We start from the raw sequence: 12,861 nt of genomic DNA, 5'->3' as shown, positions 1-12,861 counted from the left end.
CAGCATATTACATTATGTTGCCCTCTGTGTGCCAATTCAATAAAATAATTTAGTTATAGCTCATAGAGCTAGAAGGAACTTTAGAGATTATTTAATTCACTTACAAAGAGTATGTTATGGAACATGCCAACTATCCAATTTTCACCCTAACTGATATAAAAGGGGCTGATTATAGAGAGAATAATTACATATTTTTTTCTATCCTTTACTGACTGAGCATCCATCTTTGTAGTATTCTCAAAGCAGAAATATTCTTCAACTAGGGAGACAAATGAATAAACAATTATTTCTCCATTGTTTTCACATCATGGCATGAAAGAGAAGGATAATGTGTAAAGCACTACGGCAAACAGACTGGGCTGCTGTCAGCTGGAGATGACTGACCTGAGATTGAGGTGATTGGTATCTTGACCTGCCTGTAACGCCTCACACACCAGTTGATGAGCTTGGGAGTAAGTTATGTAAACTACAGTATTTTAGTGTGTCAGTGTTGAATTTTACCCTTAGGAAGAAAGCGAATATGTTTTGGCATGAGTAAGGTGGCTGGAAATAATGGCCTAATTAACTCTATGGCCTCCTCTATGCATGTATATGTGATGTTGTGTCTCGTAATATGAGGTATTAGGTATAGCTATATCAAGAAAAAAATAGATAGTGCATATTTTGCATTATTAAACCTGGCCTCTAACTTTAGATTTTCATGACCACTTTGATTTTGTAGAAAATTTGAGTGAGGTTGTTGGACTCTAAGCTCTAGACCTTTGGACTTATCAAGCCTGGGAGAAGAAAATGTGTTGGGCTTGAAGGTTGAAGCAAGTGGTAGTTTTCTGCATGTATTTAATACTCTATAGTATTTTGGAAACTATGTCTATTTTAATATAACACTTTTGTTCTCTGCCTTTCTCCCTTTAGGTCTAAGGGAATTCTTTAGATCTATAATGAGAGGTATATTCTGGTCTTTAAAAATTCAAGTAATGTTTGGCATACACAAATGTATATATGTATATATTTACATGTATAATATTTGTAAGTTATGAATCATAGTGAAAAACTAACACCCATGAACTTATCACAACTTAAGAGTTTTAAGTTAAAATTTGTCTTTATTAGTAAATTCTGGGAATGGGACAGGAACCTAAACTATGCAACAATAAAATGGAAGGGACAATAAAATGAAGTAGTCCCTTCAGACTACTGTAACAAAGTACCGTAAATTGGGTGGCTTATAAACAACAGAAACGTATCTCTCACAGTTTTGGAGGCTGGGAAGTCTGAGATCAAGGTATCTGCAGATTCAGTGTGTGGTGAGGGCCTACTTCCTGGTTCACAGAATGGCACCTTCTAGTTGTGTCCTCACATGGTGGAAGGGGCAAGGCAGTTCTCTGGGGCCTTTTTTATAAGGGCATCAATCCCATTAATGCAAGCTCCATCTTCATGGCCTAGTCACCTCCTCCCCAAAACTCTGCCTCTTAATACCATCACAGTGGGCATTAAGTTCCAACATGAATTTTCAGAGAGACACAAACATTCAGGCCATAGCATACAACAACCTGGGTGAATCTCCAGGAAATTATGTTGAGTGAAGAAAGCCAATATCAAAAGTTTATATACTGTATAAATCCATTTATACAACATTCTTAAAACTGTAGAAATGGAAAAGTGATTAATGGTCGCCAGGGAATGGGAGGAGAGGGTAGAGGTGGATGTGGTTATAAAAGGGCAACGTGAGGGATTCTTTTAGTGATAGAACTGCTGTGTATCTTAACTGTGGTAGTGGATACACAAACCTACACATTATAAAATTGTATAGAACTAAATACACCCCCCCACCTGAGAGTATAAGTAAAACAGGAAATCTGAATAAAATCAGTAGACTGTATCAGTGACAATATTATTGTTGTAATATTATAATTTTGCAAAATGTTATTACTGGGAAAAACTGGGCAAAGGGATCTCTGTATTATTTCTTACAACTCCATATTATTCTATAATTATCTAAAAATAAACCAATTTGATTTTAAATAAAATTATTGGTTCAGATTAATAACTATAGCATATTCCTCTTATTAATAATTATTTTATTGTTTATTATTAATAAACCACTTATTATTGAATGAAATCTTGGAATGGAAGGGACCTTGAATGATGCACAGTTCTGGAACTACTGCTAGTAAAGTAGTTGTTCAATATAATCTCATTTTAATAAACTAGACAGATGTTCCCTAAGAGAACGTTCCCTATGTTTTCATTAGATAGAAATTCATAGATGTTCCCTATGTTTTCATTACATATTTAGCTTTTTTCCCTTCCCCCTAATTTTTTTCCCTTTTTTGTGGATGTACAATATGGTGATCTGAACCCTTGACATCAGTGTTATCAACACCATGCTCTAACCAACCAAGTTAATGGGCCAGCCCATCCCTCTAAATTTAATATGGATAACCTAGGGAGGTTTTAAGATGCGTATTCTCAGGATTCTGATTCAGTAAGTCTGGGCATGGGTCCTAGCAATCAATGTAAAGAATTACATCAGCTGATTCAGTTTGAAGCGATCAATCAATTGAATTCTGTTTCAAGATATCAACAATTAAGAACAACGAATCATAATTGTTTTGGTGAGTGAATAAGAATCCTTTAAATTCATTTGTGGCATAGAGGATTGGTGGTTAGGTGAGAATTTTAAGAGCAAAGTACTGATAAAACTTTCTGAACACCCACATGTTGGAAAAAGAATGTTTGGCCAAACTGAATATGTACATGCTCTGAGTCAATAAGAACTTTGAAAAGAGCTTGCCTTTTGTTCTTACTCATGTTGAAGGAGCCCTGCCTGTATCTTAACTATTTGGCCTGCCTGGCCACTCATGACTCTTGCTTTGGTTACATAGACTGTATTAAGGGAATGCTCTGCTAGGGTGAAGAGTGCTGAAGCACTTTATAAGCTCTGAAAATAATGTATTCCTTTAATTTCTTATTTTTGTAAATGAACTTACAACTAAAGTAATTGGTTCATCCTCCCCCCTTCCTGCCCCACTAAAACCCTAGTAGTCAAGTCCTTTGAAATGATTGCTATTATTGAAAAGCAGATGGAAAGATAATTTATTCTACCTTCTGGGGATGCAGCTTGTTGAAATCTGGGTGACACTCTCTCTGCTCTGCCACCTCTAGCAAGTAATTGGAACATGTTCACATGTGGATTCTTTGGTTTTACTTCAGAGTCCAATCCAGCCGCTTCTCAAACTCCTGGGTATATGCTTTGAGCTAGTGAGTTGTCCTGTGGAAGCCACTGCCTCCCCTAGGCTTGAGGCCAGGAAGGGTCACCCCACCCCTTCCTCTCAAGAGTAATCACAGTAGAACAGTACATCGCTCCAAAGAAACCTCTGCAAATCCTCCCTCCTCTTGACCCTGGATGTGACTCAGGGGTGGAATCAGAGGACCAGCCCTGATTGGCTTTTACTGTGTATACTTCTTGGGCACCTCACTTTGGTATGCAGCTTTTATTGTAACTTTGTGCTCATAGCACAAAGCACATAGCACTCTGTGTTCTATATAACTTGTTATTTTATATAGTAAAAATATAAACATATACATGGGAATGATACAGACTGATTTCCAGGTAATGATTTCCTCTGAGGATAAAGAGAAAGATGAGAAATGTAAGGAGAAAGGGTTTAGGTCTGATCATAACATTTTATTTCTTCCTAGAAAAGAGTTTTAAATTAATATGGCCAACTGTTGACATCTGTTTACATTTAGTGGTGGGTATGGAGCTGCCTTCTATGTTATTTTCTCTAATTTTTTTGTTTGTTTTTGTTTTGGGCACCTGGCTGATGTGGGTATCTGAACCTTTGACCTTGGTGCTGCAACACTGTGCTCTAACCAACTGAGCTAACCAGTCAGCCCTCTCTAATTTTCTATATGGACATTTTTTCCTATATTTTGAAATGTTCTATAATTTAAAATTAAATGGAGGAATCAACACAGGTTAACAGTAATTTTTTCTGCTTTAAGTTCCTGTCTCCCTTTAATCTGAAGACAGAAAATAGAAATCATCTGACAGAAACTATCCCACCTCTCCACTCTCAGATATAAATATGTGCACCCTCCCTTCTTTTCTCTAGGTACAGTGGAGTCAGTGTCTCTCCTGGAGTCTGAATTTAGCCCCTTCATCTCTTCTCTGGATCTCCTCCCTTCTAACCTCTGCCTCAAGCCCACTAATGCCCTATATCTTTCCTCCTCTTCATCGTCAATTTCTCTTAAGAGGTAACTACCTGGTTTTTATTTTCATGCCTCCTACTCTTCAACCTACTGCAATCTGGCTTTTCTTACATGAAATTGCTCTTGTCAGGTTAACAGTGACTTGCATGTCACCAACTCCAATGGATACTTTTCAGCTTCCAGGTTTTGACACCACTGACCACTTTCTGCTTCTTGCAATCCTTTCCATGATGTGCATGTTACACCATTATGGTTTTCTTCTACCCTGTCTGCTCCTTCATGCTCTCCTTTATCAGCTGTTCTTTTTCTACCCAAGGATTAGATAGTGAAGATCCTCAGGGCTAGTCCTAACCCCTTTTCTCAATCTAAATTTTTTCCTCCAACAATGGCAGCTATTCCCGTGGTTTCCGTTACTTTCCCTATGACTACCAAGCCTCTGCCTCCAGCTCTGATCTCTATTTTCTCAGCCCTAGACCTGTACATCCAGCTGTCTCCTAAATATCACTTGCATGACTCATAGACATTCAGTCTTAACATGTACAAAAACTGGACTTATTCTTTACCCAATGTTTTTGTCCTCCAGTGTTCTTTGTTTTAGAAAATGGAACCACAGTCCATCTAAGTCCATTTCTCAAGCCAGAAACCTGGGAGTCCTCCTTGATTTCTCCCTCACTCTCACCCTCATGTCCATTTAACCATGAAATCCTGTTCATTCCGCTTCCTTTCTTTTCCTTTCATTCCTCACTGTCAAAACCCTAGTGCTATAGGGCCGGCCCGGTGGCGCACTGGATAAGTGCGCCGCTTGGGAAGCGCGGCGGCGCTCCCGCCCGAGGGTTCAGATCCCACATACAGACCGGTTCCCGCTCGCTGGCTGAGCGAGGCGCGGGAGCAGCACCGAGGGTTGCGGTCCTGTTGCCGGTCCCCGGTCCAGTACGGGGGCAACACTGAGGGTTGCGATCTGTTGCCGGACACGGAAAAAAGACAAAAGACAAAAAAAAAACAAAAAAAAACCCTAGTGCTATAGCTTCCTAACTGATCTTTCTTTCTTAACTCTATAAGAGATAGACATTTTTCAGTATTTGAGATTTAGATTTTTTTAATTTTTAAAAAAAAATTATTCTCACATTTATTTGTACACATTCGTGGAGTACAGTGTGTTGTTTCAATACATGCATATACTGCATAGTGATTCACTTAGAGTAGATAGCATAGTTTTGTACCCATTAGTCTACCACTTTTCCTCGTGCCTCCCTCACTGCACCATCAATTTAGGTATTTTTAATCAGATAGTATTTTGGTACTTGATATATTTATTTTTAAGTTTTTCTTATTGAGGTATAATTTCCATACAATGAAATGCTCAGATTTCAAGTCGTACAGTTTGATCATCTTTGATAAAAGCATTCACTAGTGTAACTCTCACCCGCATTAAGACATTGGACATTTCTATCCCCTTAGAAATTTGTCTTATGACTCTTCCCAATCAGTCATCCACCAAAGTGACCACTGATGTGATTTAATTTAAAAAATATATTTTATTGTATTTTAAAAATAAAAACACCCCAGAATAAAACATAAAAAGATGCTGTAAACCTTAAAGATAATTTACTGGTAATATTCAATTGGAACTGTTCTAAAATATAAGACCTGTGGCATGTGGTGATTAACTTTAGCTATTCTGTTTTGTTAAGTTATAAAATTTTTACTATTAAGTTTAGTATAAATTGGTAGAAAAATACTTGCTGATATTCTATTTAAGCTACCTATTAAGCATGATGGAAATATGTTAGACTAACCATTTAAGTTAACTTATAATTTCAATGCTGTTCTAATTCTGATATATATATACTATAATATACTGTTCTAATTCTGATATATATATACATATATATCAGAATGTATATATCAGAATGGATATCCATACACCCCATTACCCTCGGAGAATACTTAGAGCTGAGGAAATGGGGGAAGTGAGTCCAGAAAATATCTATGAAAACCTAATATAGGTCCTTATACATATCTTCTTAATACCTATGATAACCTAATATATATCCTTATGTACATAAAGCAATAGTTATTTTAGCTACAAAAAGCTCTACATTTTTATTTAGACGAGATGTCTAAAAGAGCACTAAAATCTCCAAAATTAAAAAAAAAAATGTTTTCATAGCATTTATGGACAGGGCTATGCCAACATCTTTCCATTTCTCTATTATATTATTTTCCCAATTAATTTGTTTCAATAAATTAAAACTTAAAACTCCTAGTGACTAAAAATATACTTTAGAAAATTTATATTATTTTGTCATTCACTTGAATATTAAACATTTAAAGAATCTAATTGAACCCAGACACTGACCTCTTCTTCTTATCTACTGGATAGGTACAGAAGAGACAGCTGAAATGTTAGCTTGCTTATACTGGTCTATACTGGATTCAGTTCCAATTCAGAGGGACCATCTGTAAGGATAAGAGGCAATTCATGCTCCTTTGTACAGGTAGCTCAGCCTTTCTTCATTTACAGCTAGGCTGGTTTTGGGTCCCTAGATTCTTGACAGAGACACATGGAGTAGTAAAAAGATCAAGAGTGCTAGATCCGACAATTACTTTGGAGAAATGAACACTACCAGCTCCCATGTTCTGTACCTTTTTCTGCTGATCTTCACACTTTTTTCATCCTGCATCTCTACTGGAAATTTCTTGACAATTACTTTGGAGAAATGAACACTACCAGCTCCCATGTACTGTACCTTTTTCTGCTGATCTTCACACTTTTTTCATCCTGCATCTCTACTGGAAATTTCTTGGAGTGTATATACCCCAGTATGTGTCACTGTATTACTATTATATACATTATCATACTTACATGAATCGGAATTTTAACATATGTTTTTCTTTTTGTCCATGATTTTATTTAAATTTTACAATATGTACATTTTATAGATGAAGACACTAAAGTTCAGGGAAGTTTAGTAACTTGCCCAAGGTCACATACCTTACTAACTGGGTGATATTTGATAAATCCCAAACCATTTGGGACCTCAGTTATAAAAATGGGCCTCAGCTATAAAATTAGAGATTCCAACTATGTGATCTTCAAGGCCTCTTCTAGCTCTTAACAACATGTACTTCAATGCTACCTAACACTCACCTATCTAAGACTTAATCTCTCAATTTAATATTTCTTAGCAGGTAAGGTGCTTTTATTAATAGCTAGCAATTGTAGGAAATGATGGGTGATAAAAGACAAACCTACATTTAAAATAATGTTGGGGGGGGTATTTCTGCTCAATTTCTCTGTAAACCTAAAATTGCTATAAAAATAAAGTCTTTTTAAAAACATAAATAAGATAGTGTCAAGCTAGCTTGGTCTTTGGTGTGATTTTAAAAATCCATTGGTGTATTTTGCTAATTAGGTATATGCTGCCTGTTTAAGAGATTTGTAGCAACAGTCACTTCAAACATAATTTACGAGGTATCTGTTACCTTAAGCACCACAGGTATTTCTATCATTATGTTTTCATAAGGATTCTTCGGTAATTATTTTTCAGCATTTTCCCATATGGCAAAGTGAAGCCTGTTACTGGGCTTCGTACTTGTGCTATGGTAAATAACCACCACTGTGGAGGGTGCCTCAGTTCCCCACAATGCCACAGCAAAAGCATTTTCATTTCGAAATAATCTCAGTGCCTTTTCTCTATAAGTACTTTTCTTTCTTCTGAGTAGAAATTGCTATGGTCAGAGCTGCTGCCATTTGTCTGAAGCATTTTTCTATAGGTTTTGTTTTGTTTTTAGCTTTCTTTGGAATTTAAGGGAGAATGAGAAGACAATTTTGGATTAACACCTGTCTGAGAAATTCCAAAATTAGAGATAGCCATCTGGTTTGCATGATTTGCCAAAAAGAGTTTACCATTCTGAACAGATTTTTAGGCTATTCTAAAAACTGCTACCGCTATCAACCTTTTACTATCAAACTGAAAATAGGATAGTTAGATGTTGGTCATATTCACTCCAAAAAAGGAATGCTATGTAATAACCTGTCTGTTCTCTGAGAGACTGTATATGAGCAGTTTAAGGTTATATTTCTTGGGCTGAACCCGTGGCGCACTCGGGAGAGTGCGGCGCTGGGAGCACAGCAGCGCTCCCGCCTCTGGAGCTCACAGCGCTCACTGGCTGAGTGCGGTGCGGCCAGTGTCAAAAAAGGACAAAAAAAAAAAGAAAAGGTTATATTTCTCATTCCTTGGACACATAGAACCTGAAGGCCCATCTTAGATTCTTCTAAGATTTTATTTTATTTTTAAATCACTATTATTATTTTTTTTTATGGCTGGCCGGTTTAGGGAACTGATATTATATAATAACCTTGGTATTACAAGGCTGTGCACTAACCAGCTGAGCTAACTGGCCAGCCCTCCTCTAAGATTTTTGATTCTAATTTATCTAAATTAAAATTTAGTTATTATTGTTTTAATTATTTTAAGTCAGGCCCAAAGAATTCAATCTTGGTAGCTCTTAAAATATCTGCATTTGACCCTAGGTCATCTTTGGGGATGTATCATGGGGGGACTTTAAAATTTGACTAGCTCTTCTGCCTTTGAAATAAATTTCCTAGATAGATCCCTGAAGTTTTGCATTTTAGAAGTCCTTAGAGTGCAGCCTTATAACACCAAAGTTACAAGGTTTGGATCCCTCTACCAGCCAGTTGCAAGAAAGAAAAACAAAAGAAGTCCTAAGGTAGTTATTCATCAGCTGTATTCAGTGCCCATTGGTCTAGGAATACCTGGGCTTTAGTCAGACGTAATGCTAAAGATTCAAAGAGCATATAAAAAGATGTCAAGACCACTGTCAAAGAAATGAAACTAAAACTACTTGCCCATGGAAGTGGATGCTGGGGAAGGTAAAATAGTGCATTTTGAAAAACCAGTGAATATTCATTGTTACAAACTTTCTGGAAAGCGGTATAACAATACAAATCATAAACCTTTTAAAACTGCATATCCTTTGACCTAGAAATTTTATTTACTGAAACCTCTCCTGAAGAAATAATTGACTATTCAGAAAATATTTATGTGTTTAGTACAATAGGCAGTAGAATAGAACAAGTTCAGGCTTTGAAGCCAGGTTGCCTCAATTTGAATCCTCCTTCTTCTACTGTGCCTTACTTATCCTATGTGTGTTTCTCAGTTTCTCCATCTGTAAAATGAGGAATAGGCTCCCACTCATAGAGTTCTTATAAAAAGGGGATAATAGTAGTCCTTTCTAGTATCAGTTGGTTACCACAGCAAGGCTGCATAACAAATTTCCCCCAAAACTCAGTGGCATACAGTAAGCATTTATTTATCATTCACACATTTACAGGTCAGTGGGAGTTCAACTGTTCTAGGCTGGGCTGGACTACAGTGTCACTTATTCTTTTGGGATCAATAAACTACCAGGGCCGCTGCCTTCTCCTGGCAGTGTCTGGAGTGGAAGAGGGCAAGTCCAATTGCACACTTTTCTTTGCATCACATCTACTAACAAATGTTAGCCAAAGCAAGTCACATGGCTGAGCCCATCAATGAGATAGGGAAGGTGAGGCAGGAGGAGAGAATGAATATTTGCTGAACAATCCAAGAGTCAGCATACTATTTCTGTAAAGAGCCGGATAGTAAATATTTTTGGTCTTGCTGGCCATATGGTCTCTGTTGCAACCACTCAGCTCTGCTATTATAGCATGAAAGCAGCCTTAGATAACATATCAATGAGTGGGATGACTGTTCCACTAAAACTGTATTTATAAAATCATGTGACAGACTGGATTTGGCTCATGGGCCATAGTTTTCTACCCCTGACTGATTTACCACACCAACTCATAGAGTTTTTGTGAGGATTAAATAAATTAATATATAGAAATTACTTATAACAGTTCCTGGTGCAGAATAGCACTAATAAATATTGGCTCCCATTAATAGTGTTGTTTGTTTTATTGTTATTATAGCACAATATTAGAAATAATAAAAATGCTCAATAGAGACCGGTTCCCGCTCACTGGCTGAGCGAGGTGCGGGCGCAGCACCAAGTTGCGATCCCGTTGCTGGTCCTGGTCCGGTACGGGCGCGACACTGAGGGTTGCGATCCGTTGCCGGACACGAAAAAAGACAAAAAAGGGGCCGGCCCAGTGGCGCACTGGATAGTGCGCCGCTTTGGAAGCATGGCGGCGCTCCCGCCCGAGGGTTCGGATCCCACATACGGACCGGTTCCCGCTCACTGGCTGAGCGAGGCGCGGGGGCAGCACCGAGGAGTTAAAAGGTAGCTAAACTTTATTTTTAGTAAGTGGATTTAAGTGGCAATTAGGATTTCCATCTAAGATTTATATGTGGTGATTGTATGTCATTGTAAGTTCTAGATACAGTATGGTGCCTCAGGCCTACTAAAAGAGGGAAATAGATACCTCATTTGTCCATTTTGCCAGAATCTTAACTGAAATAAAAAGTTAACATGAATCCGATTACAATCATATCTGAAGGAGTTCTTTAACTTGGGACTTTATGTACATAAGCAAAAGATCTGTCAGTAGTTATTGAGCCCATGATATAGAATGAGAACTATATTTCATCAGCTTAAGCATAAATGTGTATAACTACAAACACAACTAATGGATTCTAATAGCAACTTCCATTTCTTCCTCACTAAGACAGAAGGAAGAACCCTTAATTAGAATAGCCAAGAAAATTGTCTGTTCTGGCTGGAATTTCCGTCCACATTTCTTTTCTCCTCCCCCTGAGACCCTGCTTTGCAGGTACCTTCCTGGAGTGGTAGCCAGTCTCCAAAGCTGACTCCTCAGTGAACCATGCCTCCTGGTAGTCATACCCTTATGTAGTTTGCTCCTACATTCGTTCTGGGTTGGCCCTGGGTAACCAAAAGAATGCTGCAGAAATGATGCAGCTTCCACTTAGCTGTCTTGGGATGCTTGCTCTGTGGAGAATCATCCACCATGTAGGGAGTCCAAATACCTTGAGACCACCATGTTCTGAAGAAGTCCAGCTAGCCACATCAAGCTGAAGGGTTGGCAGTGTGAATAAAGAAGCCATCTGCACATCCAACCCAGTCAGTCCTTCTTCAGATGCTTCCAGCCCTACTCAGATGCAAGAGAGAAAGAGACCTGCCTATCTGAGTCCAGTCATCCCTCAGATCCATAAGAGATAAATTGTTTTAAGCCTCTGCGTTTTAGGATGTTTTGTTATACAGCAGTAGAAAAACAGAACACATAGCTTTCTTACTCCTTGTCCTTTGTCACTGGAATGATGAAGAACCCTACAATTAAGTTCTTTTCATCGACAATTGTAAATGCTAATATTCCTTTTATGTAGATTGTGAATGGAGGCTACTCCTCCCTCCCATGTGCTCTGTACAATGCCTGCTATCAACTTGTTCATCAAAAGCCTTCTTTTTTAACCAGGGGTATGGCTTTGATCTTTGCAGCTCTCTTTAACATGTGCCTGGCCTGTGTTTCTCTAAAGCAGCAGCAAAGAAGAAGGATTATAGATTCTTAAGCTTTTGGTGGGAAAACACTACCCGACTTCAAATTATACTACAAAGCTATGGTAACCAAAACAGCACGGTACTGACATAAAAATAGATACTCAGACCAGTGGAGCAGAATTGAGAACCCAGAAATCATCCCTCATGCTTACAGCCATTTGATATTGGACAAAGGCAACAAAGATCTACATTGGGGAAAAGACTTCCTCTTCAGTAAGTGGTTCTGGGAAAATTGGATATCCATAGGCAGAAACTAGATATGCACCTCTCACCATATACTAAGATCAACTCAAAATGGATTAAAGACTTAAGTATAAGACCTGAAACTGTAAAATTACTAAGGGAAAATATAGGTGAAACACTTCAGCAACTAGGTCTGGGCACAGACTTTATGAACAGGTGCCCAAAAGCACAAGCAACAAAAGAAAAAATAAACAAATGGGGCTAAAAAGCTACTGCACAGCAAAGGAAACAATCAACAGAGTGAAATGACAGCCTACAGAGTGGGAGAAAATTTTTGCTAATTATGTATTTGACAAGGGATTAATATCTATAATAGAAAAGGAACTCAAGCAATTACACAATAAAAAAACAAATAAGCCAATTAAAAAATGGGCAAAGGAGCTCAATAGACATTCTTCAAAGGGAGACATACAAATGGCCAATAGGTACATGAAAAAATGCTCAACATCACTAGTCATCAGGGAAATGCAAATTAAAACCACACTAAGGTATCATCTCACCCCAGTTAGACTGGCTATAATCAAAAAGATGGTGAATAACAAATGCTGGCAAGGGTGTGGAGAGAAGGGAACACACCTGCACTGTTGTTGGGATTGTAAATTAGTACAGCCACTAGGAAAACAGTAAGGAGGTTTCTCAAACAACTACAGATAGATCTTCCATATGATCTAGCAATCCCACTTCTGGGTATATACCCAGAGGAATGGAAATCATCATATCGAAGAGATACCTGCACTCCTATGTTCATCACAGCTCTGTTTACAATAGCCAAGATATGCAACCAGCCAAATGTCCAATGATGGATGACTGGATAAGGAAACTGGTATATATACTCCATGGAATACTACTCTGCCATAAAAAAGAATGAAATTCTCCCATTTG

The 12,861-nt window shown here is 37.9% G+C and overlaps 1 protein-coding gene across 2 annotated transcripts in view; it reads left to right on the top strand.

The window, feature by feature from the left end:
* Nucleotides 1-402: 402 nt before the first annotated feature.
* The window catches only part of FAM69A (family with sequence similarity 69, member A), a 50,584-nt gene continuing 38,125 nt past the window's right edge, over nt 403-12,861 (top strand). The window contains exons 1-2 of one of the 2 annotated variants that reach the window (XM_008580328.1): nt 422-452; nt 4,119-4,260. Coding sequence is in view for 1 of the 2 variants with exons in the window: in XM_008580327.1 (XP_008578549.1) it covers nt 441-452 (12 nt within the window). In the remaining variant the exon portion in view is untranslated. Of the gene's footprint in view, nt 453-4,118; nt 4,261-12,861 lie in introns of both variants that reach the window. The other variant, XM_008580327.1, reaches the window with a different exon arrangement.

This window comes from Galeopterus variegatus, unplaced genomic scaffold (assembly GCF_000696425.1).
Source record: "Galeopterus variegatus unplaced genomic scaffold, G_variegatus-3.0.2 Scaffold2065, whole genome shotgun sequence".
NCBI classification, from domain to species: domain Eukaryota; kingdom Metazoa; phylum Chordata; class Mammalia; order Dermoptera; family Cynocephalidae; genus Galeopterus; species Galeopterus variegatus.
Note: the sequence above shows the minus strand (reverse complement) of the source record. Positions and strands in the feature narration are given on the sequence as shown.